General features: G+C 37.3%; 1 protein-coding gene across 2 annotated transcripts in view; it reads left to right on the top strand.

The window, feature by feature from the left end:
* Positions 1 to 22,702, top strand: part of LOC117408776 (uncharacterized) — a 52,735-nt gene extending 30,033 nt beyond the window's left edge. For both annotated transcript variants that reach the window (XM_058998527.1, XM_058998537.1), the window contains exons 19-31: positions 1,073 to 1,404; positions 5,299 to 5,432; positions 7,034 to 7,162; positions 7,558 to 7,805; positions 9,034 to 9,202; positions 10,072 to 10,273; positions 11,309 to 11,439; positions 11,816 to 11,982; positions 12,772 to 12,926; positions 14,905 to 15,111; positions 15,470 to 15,564; positions 17,362 to 17,486; positions 21,918 to 22,702. In XM_058998527.1, the coding sequence (XP_058854510.1) occupies positions 1,073 to 1,404; positions 5,299 to 5,432; positions 7,034 to 7,162; positions 7,558 to 7,805; positions 9,034 to 9,202; positions 10,072 to 10,273; positions 11,309 to 11,439; positions 11,816 to 11,982; positions 12,772 to 12,926; positions 14,905 to 15,111; positions 15,470 to 15,564; positions 17,362 to 17,486; positions 21,918 to 22,183 (2,360 nt within the window). In that variant the 3' untranslated portion in view covers positions 22,184 to 22,702. The remainder of the gene's footprint in view (positions 1 to 1,072; positions 1,405 to 5,298; positions 5,433 to 7,033; positions 7,163 to 7,557; positions 7,806 to 9,033; positions 9,203 to 10,071; positions 10,274 to 11,308; positions 11,440 to 11,815; positions 11,983 to 12,771; positions 12,927 to 14,904; positions 15,112 to 15,469; positions 15,565 to 17,361; positions 17,487 to 21,917) is intronic.
* Positions 22,703 to 23,212: the final 510 nt, after the last annotated feature.

Below are 23,212 nucleotides of genomic sequence, written 5' to 3' on the forward strand. Positions count from 1 at the left end.
TTAAAAATAAACTGTTGGATGTCAGTAATGTAATAGGGAAACTCGGCATCCATTGAACTCAACCAGTGATTAGTCAGGATATCATAAAGCCTGTCTTCTATCTATACATCTGAAGAACTGGCTGTAAAGTGTAAGCATTCTAAAGTGTTATATTTGAGAGACTGGCTGTTTGGATTGTGATAAATAGCAGATTAGAAGCCAGGGCATCTAGTAGTTACAGTAGTTGGCAAAAGGAAAACATTTTAGCTTGATTGAGAAAGCTGATAGTACCCGCTTCTATGGCACTCTTACAGAACTTGGCTAAAGGATCTGACTTTTTCCATTTATTTATTTTTTATTACAACGTTTAGGGCTATTACATTAATTTAATTTCCTTTCAGTATTTGGAGCAGTGACACAAATATTGAATTAAATAACTGTTGTGCATGATTTCAGATGAGCTGCCTCGCACAGAACTTGGTAGAGTTTATAGCATGTTTATTAAAAAGATAACTGCGGTGCGTTCAAGATCAGTTATCATTCAAGATGGCTGCCGGTTCGTAGCAGCCCCATTGAAGGCTATGCTTGATCACCTGTTGAATGGTGATCTTGAATGCATTCCTAGTATAAAAGGTAGAATGCAAGGATTAAGCTGTCAGTCCCTTATTTTGTATGCACACATCCTGGGGTTGTGTATAACAAGATCTCCAACTTTATTATGACTGTTATAAAAAGGTTAACAACTGATTAGAAAGATAAACAAACAAAGACAGTAAAATAAATGCTAGCAACTTTTTTTATGGTCACTGTTATCAGAAATCTAACCAGCAACAGTTACCTAACATTACCTTACGTTCAGCAAAAACTTGGAGCATAGCCTCCTGACATCACAGAACGCTTTGATCCAAGCACAAACAACACATCCTGGCATGCATAAACAGTGAACATGCTAGCATCTAGAAAATGTACATCGGGCAGTGCCTGAGCAGCCACAATAATCCCTAGCAAAATATGCTATCATCATTATTTAAACTAATATTGTATTGTATTTGAGTAACACTTGACAGACTAGGGTTGCTTTCTTCATTTGCAGGACACACAGATAAGATCACTGCCTTCACAGGGGCAAATAAGGACCTTATTGCAGTCACTGCTTCCAGGGACAGGACGTTGAAGATATGGGATCTGGCCTCAGGGAGAGCAGTGAAGACTGTTCATGAAGTTGGAAGAAACATCAGCTCCCTTGCCCTGTGTATGGACAACACTCTGGTGGCAGTCACAGAGGACCACTGTCTCCAGGTCTGGGAGGTTTCTTCAGGGAGGATGATCTACTCCGAAAACGATTCACTTGACATCCCAATGTTAACGACTGCCATGGATGGCCAGTTCCTTGTGGCATTCTATGATGGAAGCCATACAATGAAAGTAAGCCATTGAAAATAATGAGCTTCATGATAGAAATATACCTGTTCTTAAACTGCTAAAATCGTTATACTTATCTATTTAATACACTCCATCTGTGTGGAAAATACATTTCTAAGTCCATTAATAAATGATAAATGTCCATGTCAAGCATTCAAAATTAGAGATAAAAGATAAGACTGTGGCTGTCATTGTAGAGGATATTAAGGTTAGTATATAAATTAATTATAGCATCTCAAAAGAAAATATTATCTAACTTGTATCAGTCAATGTATATACATTCAATTAAAGATACCAAGATTAATATTATATCCTTTTTATGTTTGTTGTATATAGCTCATTTTAATATTTTAAACAATATTGTCCATTAACTTAATAGCTTAACAATTAACATCCAAAAACAAATCAAACAACACGGTTTAAAAGTAAAATTACTTTTGTTTATTTCAATGTTACAAAATATCTGTGCACCAAGAAATTCAATAAATCGTCATATAGTTACCCAACTTTAATTTAGAAATAGGTCTTGTAACAAAGTTGTTCACTCCTCGTGGTTGAAAAGATTGTGCAAAGTCCAAAGAATGAGGTTTAGTTTCCCTGTTCTTGGTGATTTCCTCAAAGAAATTAATTCCTGGTGGTGGCCTTGTTAGATAGTTGGTAGAAATGTCCAGCAGGATACAAGCATGAAGCTTCCTTTTAGTTGGAAGTTGGACACAAGCAGTTGTTCCTCTCAACAGGTCAGAGGGCAGGCTGGAAGCTTGTTCAGGACATTTTGTTTTTCCAAGCTGCTTATGTTCCTTATGAGTACAGCCAGCAAGGGAACAAGAGAGAATGAAGAGTTTGATCCCGTTCATACAAGGATGTTTAAAACGCACTGTACCGGTGCTCAAAATGGCCTACCAGTAGCACAGATTAACAGACCAAAATGGGCTAACCTGTGTTTTAAATAAAATGTAGAGGTAAATATGACCCGTGTTGACTAAGTGTTTTGACTTTATATTATATTATTATTGAACGACCGATAAAACCAAATATACATAATGAAAAGGATAACTTAATGAACCAAGTTTATTAAAAGGTTGTTCCTTGTTCAGGAAGGTTAGGAGGCTCCACTCTCCGTTGTAAGAAATACCTTATGACTGCTGCCATAATGCTCTTTCTTATCAGCTGCTTTCTGACTTTTTCTTTGCGCCCAAATAAGAGACCAATTTGAAATCTGACTTATCTGACGCAGCTGTTCTGCCGCTTCATAAATCTCATTTTAATATCACAGACGTAATTCAAAAATGAGCTCCACCTACAATTTGCCCATGTATATAATTAAGGCTTGACACGCCTTAAAGTGCATGGAAGCTTGCTCACACCTTGAAGTCTTTAAAGCCAAGACCACTGTGGGCGTCTTTTTGTTTAGGAAGAGACGACAGTCTGAGAACAAACAGGCAGAATTCTCCAGTACAATGGTTACATTTAGATTTGGTCAAATCCTTATAACTAGGGCCCTGCGTTTTACGAGACTTGCTTTCTTAGGCTGCACTTCATTCCTCCTACCGCAAGGTGGTCATGTAGTCTGCTTAATTAAACCACATAATATCCCAATTCCTTTAATCATCTCAATTAGTCATTCTATTAACGCGCATTGGCTTGTTGATCAGGCGGCAGCAGCAGCTACGGACATTTATTTAGTCATGCATCCCTTTATTACTAGTACGTCTTATTCAATATTATTTCTTAGACTGTGTAAATACATAATTTAAATGTTTCAGTTTACTAGTAGGAACACATCATTTGTCAACAAAATATTTAAAAAACCGGCACTGATTCCCGGAACAATTTATCTAAAATACTGAAATCATAACATCAATGCTGTAACATATATATTACAAATATAATAGTAATAATAATAATACTAATAATAATAATAATAATGATGCAAGGTTGTTTGCAAGCAGCACATTTAGTGTCACTTACAGTTTCATGAAGGAAAATGTCCCATGCATTAAATGTTGCTATTAAACTTAAGCATCGTCAGTTGGTTAACCCTGCCGCCTTTCATAGGTTGACGTTGTTCTGTAAAAACTTGGCCATAAGAAGAAACACTTATTTCAGCATCTACAGAATTGGTAACAACTGACAAATATATTTTAGCCTTTCGTGTTAAATTGTGAAATAATTCTTCAGCTTTAAACCAAAATTTATTCAAAGTCATTCTACTGCCGTTTTCTTGTGCAAATGGGAGGTATTTGTACGTTTCTGATTTACAGTCAGCATCAAATCCTGGAATAGAATATAATGGGAGGGCTTCCAGATCCAAACTACACACTTGCTGTGGATCGAATATCCTTACTGCCATCAGAAAGTTATGAGCTGGTTGAAAAAAACGTGGTTTCTTTTTGCATTGATCTGGGTTGTAGTAATTAGTCAGTTTTTCAGAAACGTCATAGAAGGTTTTTACACATAGTTTGTTTATTGCGTCTGTGCTGTGTACCTCTTGTGCCATTGCTCGGTATGTATTTATTAATTCTGCAACTTTTATTATATGTTTGATGGACTCTCACTTCACAGATTTCAAACCACTGAATCAGATCCACCAGTCCCTTGGCATGCGTCGCAATTAGGGAGAGTTGAGATTTTAAACTTTGCACATCTTTTAAGCAATTTCTGGAGGTCCTTTAACACTACAGTGTTTGGTGAAATGTGCATTTCCTTTTCCATGAAGCCTGCGTAAAAAGGGATGTATTTGGAATGATATTCAGCAGCAGAATACCAAGTGCCCCATCGTGTTATGCATGGCTCAGGTGGCAACTTTATGGGTAAAGTACAGCCTTCTTGTTGGATTGCTTCTGTCAGGTGGTCTTTAAAACATAGTTTTCTGCTTGGGCAATGTTTAAACAATTTTTTTAACGGTTGCAACCAGCTTGTCTGCTTTCGGAAAATTATTTGCCCAGATATTGCTGGCAAGGGCTATTATGTGGGCATTACAAGTCAAATGTACTGAATTTGGCAGTAAGCCTTGAGTAATCCTTGGAGAACAAACAAAATGTGCAGAACTTTGCATTTGTAGACTCGTCAGTAACTACAGATACACTGTCAGACATCTTTACCAGATGTACAATTTTCATCTTGTGCAACTCAGCAATTTGAGGCAGATATTCCCTTCTCAGTTGACCTGCTGTAGGAATGCACATAGTTTGGGATTATCAATTTTTTCCAGGGGAATATTAGCACAAACAAATGCCTCTGTCAAATCGAAAGAAACATCTCGTCGGCGTTCAGAATGTTGGTTCCCCTTACGTTTTTTACTGGAGGACGCCGTCTCATAGCTGTCAATCTCAGCCTTTCGTTTTCTGTGTTTTTCTGATGTTAAATGTCAGTCTGTTGTTGACTTTCGAGTGTGGCCCAAAGATAAATTGCAAGTTGTGCAAAATAAATGATACCCATCGATGTACAGAACACCAGGTGGATATTGTTGTGTGCGTTCGCTCAGTGAAGTGCTTGTTGATTGCAATGTCTTTGACTCCATGTTTAGGTCTCTCGATTTTTTCTTTTAACGCATCAATTTATTCAATTACCATTTATACTCCTCATAATGAGTTTTTATTTTTCTAATTAGTCACAGCGTAATGTGTTGATTTCTTAATTGTGAATTTGATTACTATAACTGGAGTGGCTGCAGGGACATCTAGGGGATAGCAGTTGAATTACAATTGAAAAAAAATGGTCGCGTAAACGCCACATCATAATAAAACCATCTGTGGCTTTAAATTATGTTAATGTTCTACTAACTTAAGTAAATTGTTGTATCTCGTGGAAAGTCAAAAATATACAAGGAATAGAGGTAAATGATTAGTGAATAGATGAGGAAAAACAGTTCCTGAAGCTTTGTGGTTGACTTTGCAGGTATTTGATTTGGCTGCCTCCTGTAAACAGCTCCATCAGGTGGACATCACTCCAGATGACAACCCCATTCACAAAGACCGCTCCATCTTGGTATCACAGAACTCTGTAAAAGATTATGTCCTGTTTGCCTACAGGTCAGTAAATTATCTCTTAGGTCTCAGACAGAATTATCAGGTGACCTTAACATTAACATTAATATGGCTAGACTTTAATTAACTTGAGTCAAAGTTTTGTCAATAGGGCCAATCATTTCACCTAATATGTAATTTCAATTTAATTCCTGCCACCAAATGCTATATTATCTCTAGAGGCATTTTGTTTGGCACTTGTCAAATTACACAACATTAAAGTATTTTAAGGGGCCTAAGTACAGTACCTTGGCACACATGTAACCGTTTTGTAGCCTGGGAGGTGTTTTGTTCAAATTCTTCATCACTGAAAGTTGACATCTCAAACAAAAGCGCCGGCTTGCTTCTCAGACTTTCTGTATCCAAACAAAGGCAGCAAACTGACAGGAATGAAGATAAATTGTGACCGGCAAAGACTCAGTTGCATGGCCCATTCAAATATCATGGATTCTTGATATCAATTGATTTGTACTTCAAAACACAGGACATGAAACTTTATGAACAGAAAATTGTAGGGATCATCCGAGACAGGTGGTGAATGATAAATGGCTTCCATCACAACTAAACTGTCAAAGAAGTGAGTTAAATCTGCAAGTAAAACTATACCCAACCCACACATACATTCTTTCGGCTGTATAATTTGCTTGGTCTGAGATAGGATTAGTGCTGAGTTTGTTAACAGGGTGCGAAGCAAGCAATCTGATTCCTTTGACAGCTAAAACATTTTTGACAGTAAGAAAATACGTACTAAATTATTAATACTGAATTTTTTTTTTCCTGGCATCCCAGAGATGTAATCAAGTATTGGAGACAAAGTTTGTATCTCCAAAGTGTTTAGCTAAGAATAGAGTGGCATTGCATTCATGTCCAAGGAGCACCGTGGCCAGGGAGGCACATTTTCCTGATTGTCATCAGCTATCGGCTTTCAACACTTAATATGATTAAAGTAATGGATCACATTCTTCAGGTAACTGAAGCTACAGCCATCTGGTAAATTACTTTAGAATCATAGATGCTAATCTTTGTATTAGGGGTAGAGGAAGGATATTATAATAAGTCAGAAGTGCAGTAACTCATTATAGCCTATAGCTGTTCCCTATCACACAAAGCCTGTCAGATCTGTGCTTAAACATAGTGACCACATCAGATCTTTATATTAGGACCCTTCTCCCCCTTCTCTAAATACCTTGTGAGTTAAAGCTCTGTGAATAGGGCCCATGAGCTAAGGTGACTTTCCTATCTGATTTTATGATTTGAGTGTTTTGAAGTTATAGTTTCAATTCAGCAGAAACACACAGATTTTATGAAGTGTTCATTGTTTTATACCTATGGGGATGCAATACATTTTTTAAATGATTCTGTTGAATCATTTATAATATAGATCTGCCGTGTTCTTTTTTTCACTTTGATGGTTGAGTGCCCTGCCGCTGCTATGGTGAGGGCAGGAATCATGGCAGTCGTACTCTGTAAAAGTTTTTACATGCAAGCTACTCCCTTTCACAGTGTCAGCCACAATAAGGACTGATAGATGGTAATCCACTTTTAATAGGGGTCCTTTTTAAAGTGATTTCTGATGTGCTCTTTTTCTTTTGTTTTCGATGTGTCAGGAGTGGTAAGGAAGCCATGGTATTCAGTGCCAGGAAGGGAGAGGTGATTGCAAAATTACCAGCCAATGAGCCTGTAGCCTCTGTACAAGGAGTTGACATGACCAGAGAATACTTCCTTCTCATATGCAGGTACATATTCCAAAATGGGTTCTCACTGCCTATTTTACTGTGTGTGTGATTTTTAATGCATTTTTTTGTTAGTATTTAGTAGTTCTAAAATGTAACTTTGATTAAAAATACCAAGTATTTTTAGTTATTATAATATGTTTTATTATGTTTATTAAGTATTGCTATTGGATATATTGCTATTGAGTATCCTGTAGATGGTAATTTGGGGAATAATTCCATTGCTCGAAGAGCAGCCAAATGTTGGGGTGAAAAATCTAATGTACCCCAACATCATAGCACACAGTGGTAGAATTTCCATTGGGTATCAAATATGTGCAATGCTATTGTATTCGTCAGTGTGTGCTCTAATACATAAGTGGTGATGACAGTATTGCTGTAATAAATTCTCATTCCAGATACCCATACATGAGACTCCATGAAATCGTCCATATTGAACTCTTCAGCACTGGGAGTTTTCAATATCTCCGCTCTGTAAAGGGCTGCTGTAATGACCCCATCTCTGTCCTGTCTGTAACCCGAGTGGGCACTCATGTTGTCACTTTCTGCTCCTCCGCTGACACCAACACCACTGAGATTGTCACTTGGAACTTGGAGACTGAGGACCACAAACACATTGTGAAATCCTCCTCTGTTGTAACTGGAGGTCAGTAATAACACAAAAGAGCAAATCCGAGCTCTCTCAGTACCGTATCTAGTAAACAATTAAACATTAGAAAAATCATTATTAAATCTTTGGCAGGGACAAGGTTAATGTCTCTGCTAGCAACCACAGGTGTGGTCACTCTCCAGTTAGTGCAGATTGGTGCTAATTGGGAAGTGGCTACCTGCATAAAAAAGAGCCAGAAATCCTGTGTCTGGGAGAGAGTTTGTGTTTTGTTTGTGTTGTGTTTTTTTTTTTTGTTTGTTTTTTTAAATCTGTGTTGCTGTTTGTGTAGATCTGTTCAGTAAAGGTGAATGCCCGGCCTGACAGTAATTTTTTTGTGATATTAGTGTTTTGTTTAACTGTTTATTTTGGCTCGTGTGCCTATTTATTTGTTCCTGTGTTTTGTTTGTTTTATTTTGTTTATTAAATGTGTGCTTTAACCCTTTGTGGTCCTATGTCGGACCAGGTCAGACATTACACTTTTTCCTTTCCGGTCCGATGTCAGACCCTGTCTGACATCATCAAAAAGTCAAGCACAGGTCCCTAGTCGTTTTTTTCCGGAAAAAGCCAATAAAGGCTTTAAATGGCTAAGAGAGGCCGAAAAAAGAAAAAAAAACGGAGGCGGATCTGAGCAATACACATAGTCCCTTCACAGACACAACACGGACATAAACAAACAAGATAGCTGCTTCCGCATCCAGCACTCAAAGTAAATTGCGGACATTTGCCAAGCTTTTTGAGATGTTATAGTAATAAAATAATGACTTGGATAGCATTATTGCGGAGTTTGGTGATAAAACAAGTGATCAGGAGATGATTTATCAGTATGAACTACTATGAAGAGATATGTGATAAATATAGCGAACAAGGAGTGGGGCAGGGCTGGAGATGCAGTACTGAGTGTTCTGTTGATATGCAGTGCCTTTTAAACCTGTTTTACTGTGAATAAAATTACTTTTAAACAGCGTGTGTAAAATATACAGCTTGTGTGAAAATAAATTGACACGCCTGATGGACCTGACACGCCTGATAGGCGCTGAATAAATGGACCGCAAAGGGTTAATGCTTAAACTACAGCTTCCTTGCCTCGGAGTCTCTTTCTTGCTGCGACCCTGCTACAAAATCATTATTAAAAATCTGTGTCCGTCTGTTGCTTGAAGACTATAAAATCTAAACATCCACCAAATAGGAAAATATGATTTTAACAAAAATGTTTTGTAACTTATAGGTGCCTGCACTGACCTGAGATTCTGCCTGGCAGTTTGTGGGAAAGAAAACCACATCCGCAAGTGGAACTTAGCATCAAAGATCAACGACCAGTCTCTGTCTTTTAATTCCCACAAAGTAAAGAGCATTGATGGAACAGAGGAAATCATTCCCATGAAGAACTATTCTAGGTAGGTTCTCGAGAACTGGGGAAAGGTGACTGAAGTTCTTTGAACATCTATAGTTTAGTATTTTGCTAGATTAAGTAGAACCTTGTTCAAGAACACATACACTATTACCTTTAAATATGAAGGACATCACTCTTTTTCTTAAAATATCAAAGACAGTGAAACTCCCATACTGCAAAATATGGACATTTAGTTGAAAAGAATAAGTGCTTGGCGTGTTTTGAGAAGGACATGAACATATATCTGGAGAACCACTTATCCAATTATGATGAAACTTAGTATTAACATTTCTTATGTTTAAGTTATTGAGGATATCAGATTCTGGAGATATATAGGTTTGTGTCTGCCTGTCTGCATCCATCCGTATGTCACACTTTTGGCCCATATTGGCATATATATATATATATATATATATATATATATATATATATATATATATATTTATATATATATATATATACATATACATATATATGCTTATCATAAATTGGGAATAAACATTTCATTGCTAATTCGAATCCTAAACTCTTCCCTACATATCGTTGATATATGTCATGGTCATCAATGTTTTCATCATACTAATGGCTCTAATTTTGAATTTACAGCCATGGTGGGGGATGTATGTTACCGAGACTTGTTTTGAATAATGAAAATATACAATTGAAACATAGTGCCAGAGCAAGCATCATACCATTGATACTGTATCGTGGTTTTCTCATTTCAGAAGAAACCGTTAAATAAGACTGAATATCCATTCCCAGAATGCATTCACCATGGAATTACTCCTATACATACTGTAACATAACTGTAACATGACACAAGTCCACTACCTGTCCGAAAACATAACAGCTTCATACTTTTGTTTTTTTTAGCTATGTTGTGTGCAAAAGCTTAAACCCTGGAGTTGTAAGAGTCTGGAACATCATTAAATCAAAATATAAAGGCAAAGCAGTGAGAGTGGAGCGTGGACTTTATGAAAACACTGATGTCGTAATAGTGAGAGATATGAAGCTGTATATCCTTACTGACAAAGGCATGTCAGCTTTCACTGAGACACCAAGGCCAATCTTCCAGGTATGAACTGTTTTACAAGTTCTAAAATGTTTCTTTTATTTAGTCATTCATTCCTAAATTAGAATTAATATATCACTGTAATTCCATATTGTTGTGTCCATACAAGCAATTCTAGTACAGCCACTGCTCAAAGTCTGTTTTCTTAGGTTACCTCTAAATATAGGAGTCTTTTAAATAAAGGATTTAACTGATTCTTCTCATACACCTGTGTCATTGTTCCATGATTCATATGCAGGTCATTGTCTGCAGTGGGGGACTGAATACTGAAGTCACTGTGATAATTATAGCACTCCTAAGCAGTCACTGCTGCCTGGACAGGAGTGTAAGCAAAATTTGTGTTGTGACTCTTAGTCCACTATCTTGGTTTAGTTAAAATCGGCCATTTGTCGTTAATTAAATGAGTAACCATGGTAACTTGTGATTGCCTATACTTGGTTTAATTCTGCTTTGAAAATATTAAAGACCCTTGGATCAATATGGCTACTGAAGCGAATAAGAAAGCTCATTTCAGACAATAATTTGCCATGATGGGATTGATCTGCCATGGATTGCAGAATTAATCTGTCTGTATTTTGAAGACTGTTGTGTAAACATAGTGAAAATACTCTCCTATTAGGTTAATGATTTAAAAAGCAATCAACGGATATACTTCCACCCTAATGGTAAAGTATTCAATAAACCTCTACCTGGGAAAAGATAAAGGGCAGTTGTATTTCGATTCCCTGTTGAATAGAGCATTAAAATAGACCCCAAGATGTGCACCTACATAACAGAAATTAGCACCAGAACCTCTATGTACTCTTTCATTTTTGGCATATGTGTGTTTAGCCAACAATTAAGGTCATTTTCTTACCCTTAATGAAGTGCAGACCTGTATGTATATAATTGACAAATGTGTTGTTTAAAGGGGAGGTTGTCATTTGACATAAGTGGCACAGTTTAAGATGCTTGACCCCCACCCACAGCCCCAACTATAACATATTTTCTTGTTTTGAGCTCAAACAGTGTTTTCCTCTGCTTCTTGTACCCCTTTAGACATTGCTGATCTATGATCTCCTGAAGAAGAAGTATATTAAAAAGCAGACTGGGCTGTATATCATTCCTTGTCAAAAGCATGAATACCAGATTCTTGAGGGGGGGCTGTTACTGGGGCTTTCTGAAAACAGGTGAGGATTAATTTACCTGCAACAAATACAGCGTGAAGGAAAAACACTAAGGCTGGGTCAGATAGATCCCCAATCTGATCCATCAGCACTGGAATTATACCAGAAACCAGAAAAGCTGTTCAGAAGTTTACTTCTTATTGAGTAATTATGGTAGCCCATGAGACAAATGTTACAACCACAGGACATACAGAACCTGAGCAATGCAGTTCTTCCCAGGTGTAGAATATTATGAAGAACAACAGAGGCTGTATTTTGACAAAAACCTTGCCACATGTTTTTTTTTTTTTTTCTTGTTTCTTCCAGTAATGTAGAGTTTCAATTAGAGGCACAGTAAATCTTGAAAGCCTATTCTTTAATGCATTTTCTCACATTACAGAGATCACATGGTAGTCTGGAGCCTTGAAACAGGATTTATTAAAACCAGAATAAGACCAGTCTACAAAGATCAACTCTTGTCAAACATGCTTCAGACATCACTTGGGCCAAAGGACAAGCACTATAAGGAACTCTTGTCTAAGATGGGGAATATAAAAGAAGCCAAAGGTATGGGATAATATGAATCCCGTTCATCATAGTTAGGGCTTCTGATTTTCAGTATTTTACCCTGACTTTTCTACTCTCCTTTTAAAAATTTATATTGATACCTGTTAAGCCATTCATCTCAGTCACAACTGAAAAACGCATTAATAGTAAAACATTTTTCATTTACAGGTTTCTTTCTGTGAAACCACTAAATGGGCTTTTAAATCGTAAGTCTTACTTTTTCATTTAAAAGCAGAAGCGACTGATCTTTATTAATGTAAGCTACGTAAAACGATTGTAATAAAGTGTGTGTCCAGCATAAAATACTTTATTTTTCATTATAGCTTTATGAAAGATCAATCACTTATATTAACATGTTGCATTCTTGTTTGTACGTTCTGCTTGTAAATGAAAAATGAAGGCTTGGCCGATTTAAAAGCCCATTTGGTTGTTTCACACAAAAAACCTGTAAATGAAATCAGTTTTACTGTTAACAAGATTCTCAGTTGTGATTGAGATATACGAATGGCTTAACAGGTGTCAATTGAATTCTTGAAACAGAAGGCTTAGTCATAGTATGTTACAGTGGTTACCCAACGCTAGTTGTTAGGGAGCACTAAAATGTGTTTGACAAAGAGGTTAATGAGCCTGTAAGAGTTTGTTCCACACCCACCCAGCACTTAATTATATACAGCTGCTGTGGTTCCAGATAATACCCATTTTGGTAGTTGCTACCACAGTACTGCAGAAAAACTTCCTGCTATAGAATTCCGTCACTGTTTACCTCCTCTTCTTCTATCATGTTTTAAGCCCACATGACCCCCTGGGAAAGGCGCAATGAGACCAAGACAGCAAAAAACAGGAGACGGGAGAAGGAGATGAAGAGGGAAATTGAAAAACTGCAGCAGATCGATAATGAGAAACACAACGGCATTGATCAGTACCTAATCAGTGGGGACGAGCAGGTGAGAAATAAACCAAGACATTGAACTTAGAATGGTGCTGGATTAACAAAATGTGGACTATGCATGGGTTTTAAATTCTCAACGCATAAAAGAAAGAGTAGCAAATAAATATGGTCTGGGTTTAAATCCAGTTCAGGTCTCCACTTCGAATTTAGTCCACATCAAAAAGTCTTGACACGGGGGCTCCCGAGTGGCTCATCCCATAAAGGCACTCCGCGTTGAGTGCAGGATGCGTCCTATAGCCTAGACGTCGTCGGTTCGAGTCCAGGCTATTCCACTGCTGACCGTGGACGGGAGCTCCCAGGGGGCAGCGCACTATTGGCCGAGCACCGCCGGTAGTTATTGTCACTCACCTTCATGAGCACTACATTCACAAAACAAAAATTTTACGTAAGGTACTACAAATGCATATTGGCAAGCATTGCTGGAGCAAGTTTGTTTACATTTTTCTTCATGCTAATGTAGCACTGTTGGCTATTTACTTTAATTATCAAGCTGTTTTTTTATACTAGACAGAAACGTTACTGATTTATCTGAAATAATGAATGGGAAATAAGCCAGCAGAATGTTCTGGGAGACCTCACCATACCCACAGTAACACATTTGTACCACTAGAAAGAGCATTCTAACTGAACAAATCATAAATAATTAACCACCATGCCAACACTGGAGCTTTTTATATTTGAGAAATGTTGTAGCTGACAAAAAGCACATATATTGAAGACACTTAAACAAATTTACCTTTGGTGTTGCTTTTTCATGGATATCTAGCTAGGATAGTTTCAGACAATTACACTTTTGATCTATTTGACAAGCACCTAGGCAAACAATCCCAAAGGCAATGATAGTTTGCTTCAAATTAATATTATTCTCACAAATTGTATGTTTTCTACACATGCAGTTATTATCTTTAACTCTTTCATTTACAGCACTTATTATAGTCTTTGCATTCAGGACAGTCTCCAGCATAGCAACATGCCTACTTGCTATGACTCAAGAGCTTATTTTATGTATGACGGGTACCTGCCAGTTATGAATTAGTTTAACAGTCACAGTGAAACCTCAACACAAGTAAACCACATCAACAATCTCTTAAATGTGTCCAACCCCCCCCCCCCCCACACCTCTCCCTAGCAATCACCCTTTATAAAGTTGTGAACATGTGGGCTGCAGTGCGTAGGTGAAAGGGTGATGCAGGTGCTCCAAACAATGACAAACACAGAATTCGGTTCAAGTTTTCTTTTTCCAGTCTCCTTGACCGTGTAAATAATAAATGCTGACTCTACCCAACTATGGGTATTGCTAGCGTATAAACCAAGGGGTTGCAGTCCCAAAATAATAATAAAAAAACACAGACACACAACACAAATACAGACACGTCTCTGGACAGTGCGTGCTCTAGGTTCAGTGCTTGATTCAGTACAGGTGCAGTGAAGTCCGGGCTTATGACTGGTTTGAAGCGGCAGCTCCCGGATACGTATAGCAGCCGTCTGGCAAAGATAAACGTACAGTTATTGATAACAAAACACTTCACTCACTGTTTCTCCGTCCTTGTTTCCTGCCATTAACCACAACAAAGGAACCGGTTACGACGTCACGCCCCACTAAAGTACCCTCAGCCCCGCCCCCTCCGATAGCTAGTTCAATTATGTCTCCTCCAATTCATGACTGAAACTTCACTCACTGTACTAGGGCGATGACTCCTGGTACCGTGACGCCGCCCCTTCCTGAATGGCCGGCTTCCGACTGCCCCTGGAATGAACTGCCCAACCATTCAGTACGAGGTGCACAGTTCCTGTTGTACAGTACCCTCACAGGTTGAGAGGGAGATTGTTGATTCGGATTCATTCACTCTCTGTCACAAAAGCATATCTAGAAAAATCATTTAGAAATGTGCACAGCATATAAAAAAAAGACATGCATGCAGCTTTCCAATGGAAGCTGTTATGGTTAATCTTGACTTGCTTTCTTTGTATAGGTACTAGTGTGCTCCTATTATGCACACCATCTGAATGTGTTCAGCCTGGAATCTCAGTCTCACATCCACATGCTGGAGGACAGAACTTCAATGCTTTTCCTGCACAACGTTGCATTGAATTACAGTGGCAACTATCTGGCCATTTCAAACTATAGCGACAAGGCGAAAACCAGCTACGTGACACTATGGGATACACTGAATGGAAAGGTATACATGTCCAAATAAGTTCACCACCTGTAATGTAAGGGGGTTTCAGAAGGCAACTGGTATAAGATACAGAAGCACCATATGGAGAGGGAGGAGTCATCATTAACTTCAAATAAATGGCCCACACGGCAGTTTTCAAGTTGGTGAAAGCTTGTTCTGTGGATGAATGTATTTAAGACGCCTACATATTTTAGAATATTTTTATACCGACAATACTAGGTTTCTTTTTTCTTGTTTAAGGTACAGTACTTCTTAATAACTTTTCACATGGTATACTATTTATAGAACTATGTTTTGTTTTACAATATTAATTATGGCAATGCTTTTGTCAACTTTATGTCAACTATTGTTTTTTTAGGTGAGAAAAAGACTGAAGAATGAGCCCAATGTTTGTTGTGTGGCAGTCACTGATGATGCAAGCCGCGTTGTCTTTGGTGTCATGGAAGCAAACAAGTAAGTTGCAAACACAACATTCCTGTGAGCTGACAAGCTGTTTGTATTTTCTTGACAGAACTATGGTTCAGTTAATTAAAATAAAATAATATTATACACTTCAGATAATTAATTATAACACAGCAGGATCTCAAAGCTTCATTTGTTTTCCTTGAACAAAATAAATAGAGGCTATATTGCTTATTATAAATGACATGTTAATTAAGAAAATGTGACAAGTGTGTGTGAATGAAGGTCATAAGAAAGGTTACAAACGAGAGGAGGCCATTCAGCCCATCTTGCTCATTTGGTTGTTAGTAGCTTATTGATCCCAGAATCTCATCAAGCAGCTTCTTGAAGGATCCCGGGATGTCTACTTCAACAAAATTACTGGGGTGTTGGTTCCAGACCTCCACAATTCTCTGTGTAAAAAAGTGCCTCCTCTTTTCTGTTTTGAATGCCCCTTTATCTAATCTCTATTACTGACCTTGTTTCTTTTTTCAAGTCAAAGAAGGTCCCCTGGGTCGACATTGTCAGTACTTTTTAGAATTTTGAATGCTTGAATCAGATCGCTGCATAGTCTTCTTTGTTCAAGACTGAATAGATTCAATTATTTTAGCCTGTCTGCATATGGCATGCCTTTTAAACCAGGAATAATTCTGGTTGCTCTTTTTGCACTCTTTCTAGAGCAGCAATATCCTTTTTGTATCAAAATGACCAGAACTGAACACAATATTCTAGATGATGTCTTACTAATGCATTGTAAAGTTTTAACATTACTTCCCTTGATTTAAATTCAACATTTTGTACTATATATCCGAGCATTTTGTTGGCCTTTTTTTTATAGCTTCCCCACATTGTCTAGATGAAGACAAGTCAACATAAACTCCTAGATCTTTTTCATAGATTCCTTCTTCAATTTCAGTGTCTCCCATATGGTACTTATAATAGATATTTTTATTGCCTGCGTTCAGTACCTTATTCTTTTCTATACAATACAAATGGCATAGACATCAAGTACTTTGAAGCCATGCTGCCTATATATATATATTTTTGTGGGTTTTTTTTGTGAAGTGGTATGTATGCTGGATGATTTATTGCTGAACATATAACTTTCTGATAAGAATGGGACTGTTCACATGAGACCCTTATCATTTCAATCAAATAAATTCATTTTTTAAAATTAATTTGATACTTTATTTTATACATGCTTTGCTTGTGTGTCTGTGAAGAACTTCTGTAGGATTTCATAACACTGTAGTAGAAGAAACAGAGATATTGACAACTAAACTATAAACACGAGGTAAATGACCTAGTATTTACAAAACACATATTCGAAAATATTCAGTTTTATTAGAATCTTGAATCGATTTTCACATGTTAAAAAAATATTGTAATGTATTAATTCAGTGTGATGCATGCAAACCATTGTAACTGATGTGTAAAAATCAATGTACATTTTTCAGTAAATACAAAAGTAAAAAACAAAAAGCTACATCTTTTCACTGAAAACTCTATAATACTTTTGTGTTTACACAAAGGTTTAAATATGTACTATATTAAGCATATTTTTGCTGTCATAGTTCCCCCCCAAAACACTGAAAACATCTACCCATTGACTTTCGAATGATTTTCAGGCAGTTGTACACTGTGTTGTGGCTGAAATGGGAAAAACGTCTCAGCAATTCTCTGCTGCCCTCTAGAGGTGCTTGATTATAATGGCAGGAGCTCTTACAAGCTATAAAAGAGGCAAATCATGTCATTGAGGCAAATAACACAGATGGCAAAATAAATTTTGTTTCTTCTATTTGTCACCAGGCTTAAAGTTTGGGATCCCTTTAAGAAAAGACACAAAACTATTTTTGGATATGAAAAGTTAAATCTTGGAGTAAACAGCAAGCTGCATATCACAGAAGGAGGAGCAAAGGCAATTCTGCTAGCAGGTTTGTTGGCACATTTAACACTGTATTCCTGTTGTTGACACCAAGGTTGCTAAACCTTGACTCTTCGGCGGTGATGTAAGTATAGGCGCAGTGCAAATAGTTGCAGATATGAAATTCAAATTACATTGCGGCCAGGCAATTATTTTGCAGTGCTCCGTATGTAAACTTAAGGGTGGAGTGCGCACATCGAGGTCAAGATTCGACCCAATCTAAGATTGACAAATCCAAGATTGGATCCTGGATTCATTTCTGTTGCGCAGATCAAGACTGGTGGCGGATCTGCGGATCCAAGATTGAATCTAAAATTAACCCCTTAATCCTGGATTCAGGTTGTCTGTGACGCTAGTTGATTACGAAACACTGTCTCTTGAAGTGGTAATCAGGGCATAACCATGGCAACGACTAAAACCTGTGCGTTTTCTTTCTTTGAGAAAAACCTTTTATCAAATTTAATTTTTGATAACTATAAAGATATTATTATATAACAATAAAAAAAAAACATAACCAAACATTATTTACCTTGACGGCAAGTATATGTGCTGATTAACTAATTTATGTTTGTGTTATGAATAAGACTAATCAATAACTGAATGAATTACTAGAACATGTATTTATTTACAAAACATTTTCTTTGACTGACTGATACTGGCCCGGCCCCTGATGCCGCTGTCTGTAGCTCAGCCACTACTTCGCTCCCACAGAGCAAGGCCCGCCCGCTGTCACTTCGCCGCCTGTAAGAAAGCAGAGATGACCCTGGCCCCGTCCTCCTGGAGATGACTCATAAAGAGCACACATATACATCTACATATTGAAAGAAGAAAAAGCTGAAGTTGCAAACCAGATAGCTGCTTTGAAAAGGGAGAGGAATAAGCAGTAGTATCTGTACATAAACTTGTACAGAATAATAAATACCATACACTTGTAACTATTTTCTTACATATCTGTTTTTTTCTAAATCTAATACATACTGGTGAACATGTTGTTTATAATAAAAAAAACTACAGTACAGTAGCTATCTCCCCAATAATTCTAATGCAAATATAGCTCAAATTGACGTGTATCGATGAAATAGTTATCGGATATTATACCCTAGTTTAATTGGTGAAAAACTGTGTTAGCAGCTGCTGTATACGATGTCTCGTAATTTGTTGCTCGCGTAAAAATGAATATGTTGCTCACGTAAATTCAGTGATCCTGTGAATTACTACACACAGATGACGCATCAACATGAAACAGGTACTGCACCCGATTACATTCTGAAACGACCCAGTGACAGAAATCTCAGGTAGCAGTTTAATGAGTGGAGGCAGAGTCTTTTTTTGTCTCTGTGTCTTTTTAATATATTAACCAGCTCTGTTATGCATTCTTTTCTCATTCTGATTCTTTGTATAAAAGTTGTGTCACTATATTCAATAAAAGGATTGATATCTAACCAAAATAACCATCCAAAATAACCGACCATCTTCACAAGAATCCAGACTCAATCCACCTACTACCAGGATTGGAATGTAATCTAGGATTGAATTTGAATCTCTATCTGCGCAACAGAAAAAAATATCAATCCAGGATTCAATCTGAGATCGAGTCTGAGCAATGCAAATTACTCAATATGCACAAGTAATGATCCACAATTATGATAATGAGGGTCTCACTGAGCGCACCTGTTAATTTAGCGTTAATTTAGCTCATAAGTGTGGAGCCTTCAGACAGTTGTACTGCAGTCACACGACCAGTGCAGCATGAAGCTTGCAGTGGAGTGGAGCACCCAAGATGGCGTCCGGACCACATGGAGCACGCAGTCAGTGCAGTGCATAGTTTGCAGCGGGGTAGTACAGTCACAGACCTGGAGAGGGAGAAGAACAGACAGAAAAAAGAAAAACAACCTGTAGGGGGCGCTAGGACGCACACACCGAGTGGGCGTACCGGGGCTGCCCAAGGGCTTCGAGTCGACAGCGGATCACAGTACAGCTGTGCCTCGCTTGAATCACAATCTCCCTTCTAATATTGTTTACACAGCTGCAAAGCAGAGGAAACAGAACAAAACACACGCAGCAAACTGCAAGGTTAGAAACAGACTACAATCAGCGAGCAATGTAGTCTGTTTTTTTGTTTTGTTTTTTTTAACGAAACATAGTTGTGTAGCGTTAGCTCCACCTTCAGTTGCCAAGTTTCCGATTCTGGGGAAGTGGTGAACCGACTTCCAGCAATTAATTGCAAGGGAACTCGTAGAAGGAGCTCTGCAAGAGTCCATCACAATTGGAAAAAGGTTAGAGTTATACTCGCCTTACCTACCTGTCTGTGAAAGGCAAAAGAGACTGACGTCTCCGCACAGTGACTATTTATTACCTCGGTGTGGCGGGACCGAGGACGTCACTCTGCAGAGGGGCCTATCAGCAGCTTTGATATAAAATGCTCAGCAAATACCTGACAAGCAGGCATATCCCAAAAAGTATCACTGGTGGTCATCTTCGATTTGAAAGGGAACACACAAGGTATTTTGCTTTATTACAGCAGCTTAGATTCACTCATGTACCAGTTCTCTGCATATGGAAACTACATTTTCACAAAATTTCACTAGTAATCTCCAAAACCAGCACAAGTACTTTACGCATAGCTAATTTACATATCAACCCCCACCTTTCCCATTCTTTCGCATGACGTCGGGTGAAAAGCCTGGTTTACTCAAGAAAAATAAACTGAGTGACTGGAAACCCAAAAAAGCATTTTACACAAGATATTTTTCTCAAGCAAATGTCTCAAGCCAAAAAAAAAAAACACGCATAGAAACCCAATGATTTGTCAGGTTAAATAGGCTTCACCGAAGTCAAAATGGAAATAAAGTAAGTATGATGCAAATCTGATTTCAGTAAGCACCTTTGGTGTACTGCTCACTTATGAGATTTTCACTGATGTGGTTGACTCAAGAATCTTTCTTATTTATGGTGGAGGAGAGCACCAGTGTTTATATTTATTAATATTTGCTGCAGTGTCCATGGAACATTGAGGTACCTGCAATGGTTCTAGGAGTGATGCTAGTATCAAGCAGTAAATCAGGTTTGAATTGTAGATCATCCACAGTACAACAAAGGACTTGTGAGAAAGTTATGTGGCTGTAAGAAATGTTTTTGAAGCCTGATTTTTACACCTTTAAAGTGATTGAAGCTAACAAAAATTCCATAAATGTTATATTTGGGCAGTTTAAAAAAAATGAGAAAAACCACAAAGAAAGTGATTTCTATCATTTCTAATTGCTCTATCAAAATATATAAATTAGAGATTCAGCTTTATAATAAAATGTATTATGTAATAATAAATTATTACATAACATGCATAAAATGAAAAATAACATGCAAAATAACTAATTTCATACTTAAGTATTTGGACAATCAATATATTTTGTATGAAACTCGCTGCTAATTATTGACAATTATCATGACTGAAAACCAACACCTGATGATAATTTATAGAATAAATAAACACATAATCATGAAGTGCTGAAAAATAAATTGGACATTTGTGATTTACAAAAAGCAACAAAAATGGTTTCAGTAGAACAATTAGAAATTGTAGAAATCATTTCGAGGTTTTTTTCTTTTTATAGTCGCAGACAAAATACTTGTGTCCGCGACTGTATAACTATATGTGCAGTAAAAGAAACAAAAATTATAACACTTTTTTCAATTTTAGAACATAATATCTGGAGCTAAACTAGGGTAAAGAAAGTTCAAAGATTTCTTGCCTTTCCTTTCAGGAAGTTTGTTACACTTGCACTTCCTGGGTCAATGGTATCGCAAAAAGTCTGCCGGAAACCATGATATTAGTACAGTATTTCATGTTCGAAGTCACATTTTTTAATTTGTCAGCTTTTCGTTAAGTATTTGGAAAGCTACAAAGTGGAATGTAATTCAATACGTTAACATAACATTATTCGGCAGGTTTTGTTCGACTTTATGAAGCAACATGTGTTAATTCTATAGCGTGATGCAACATTTTTGGCCACAGCTGTAGTGGGGTAATTACAAGAAAGAAGGACCTAAAGGAGTGGGGACCATAAAAGTGTAATATTATCGGATAGCAAGAAACGGAGATTAACGTAACCGAGTGTGGTACAAGACATGTTTTAATTTGAGATGCATGTCATTTTGTTAACGACTCACTTTGATTTTTTGAACTTTTAATATGCTACCTGTTTGTTTGGGTTTTTTTTTTTTACCACTGTGTGGGAGTGTATGTTGTATCAGTAAGAGTCTTGCTTAAATTCTGTTGCTGTTCTATGTCAACTATTTCTAGATGTTCATTAAAACACCTATTTGAAAGGGTTAACTGGTCAGAAGTGATAAGTGATCACTGGTGATGATTAATTACACTGCAAATTTACCTGTTTAGTACAGTATTCTTGGGTTTCATTAATAGGACTGTTTGTTCACACAGGTGAGGTCAGCCTGTGGGACCTAAAGGGCTGCACTGTTGTGTCCGTCTTCACTCCAGACAGCAAAATTCAATGCCTGTCTCTGACACATGACAAGGAAACGATTCTACTTGGTATGAGCGATAACCCGGCCCTAATCACCATGAAGCTGACGTCAAAGGAAATCATGAAAACAAGTTCAAAGGGAATGGATTTGTTTGGGGAAATATCGAGCAGCAGTGATGAAGAGGAAGATGAGAGTGGCAAAGACCCAGCCTTGAGTGCCTAAACCAATCCTGTGCTGGCTTTTTCATCTCAAATTGATGCATTCAAACACACACCAACGACAACAACAAATGCAAAGTAAATGGTACTGCCATATTCTCCTGTAGTGTTTCAATATACATATTTTTGTTCAGTTTCATAAATATAAACTGTTAACTTGTGGTGTGTCTAGTACCATGGAGGAGTATTACAGTGGGATGAGGTATTTTTCAATTAGTTTGTTTCCTTAAAGGAGGCCATGAACTGTAACATTTACTTGTGTACTGTTACAGTTGAGATACTATTGAAAGAACAAAAAAAATAGATATTATAGTTTGTACATCCACAACTATACAAAAAAATTTGCAGGACTAACCCTTATAAATTCATATGTTAGACAAAAAGACAATACTGTATAGGAAAGACTATTTGGATGTATAATTCATATACTCTGTATTTGTGATTAATATTAAAGTACAAATAATTATACATTTAAATGATATGAAAATAAAATTATATGTTACTGGTTAAACAAGTACATAGATCCAGGTAGAGGCTTACATCTTCCTTAACTACAAGTGAGCACTATTGAGCAGTGGGTCTCTGAGGATTGCAATACACCAGAAACTGTATACTTGTACACAGTGTATTTGCATTAGAGGCATGTTGCCATCTGGCAGTCGGTTTTGAGTTGTGATGTCAACAGGTTCAAGTCATTTCATGGTCACAGGAGTTCTGAAACAGAAGTACTGTAATTGTACAGTGAGCAATACTGGGGCAAAAATGTTATACATGAGATAGGATATCCTGACAGATTCAAAGAGTGGCACTGGAACAATTTTTATAGTGGGGGTGCTGAAAGCCATGCCTTTGGTTGCTATTGTGTTACATGTTAATAAAACAAAGCTAGCATCAACACCTATTTAACTAAAATAGAAATCTTTAACTACAGTCGTTGCTACAATGTTTACAAGATTACCATACAACGTTTAGTGCAAACAGATCGAAAAGTACTGTATACAGTTATGATCCACTTAAATACTGCAATTTAGAA

Source organism: Acipenser ruthenus, chromosome 2 (assembly GCF_902713425.1).
Source record: "Acipenser ruthenus chromosome 2, fAciRut3.2 maternal haplotype, whole genome shotgun sequence".
NCBI lineage: Eukaryota > Metazoa > Chordata > Actinopteri > Acipenseriformes > Acipenseridae > Acipenser > Acipenser ruthenus.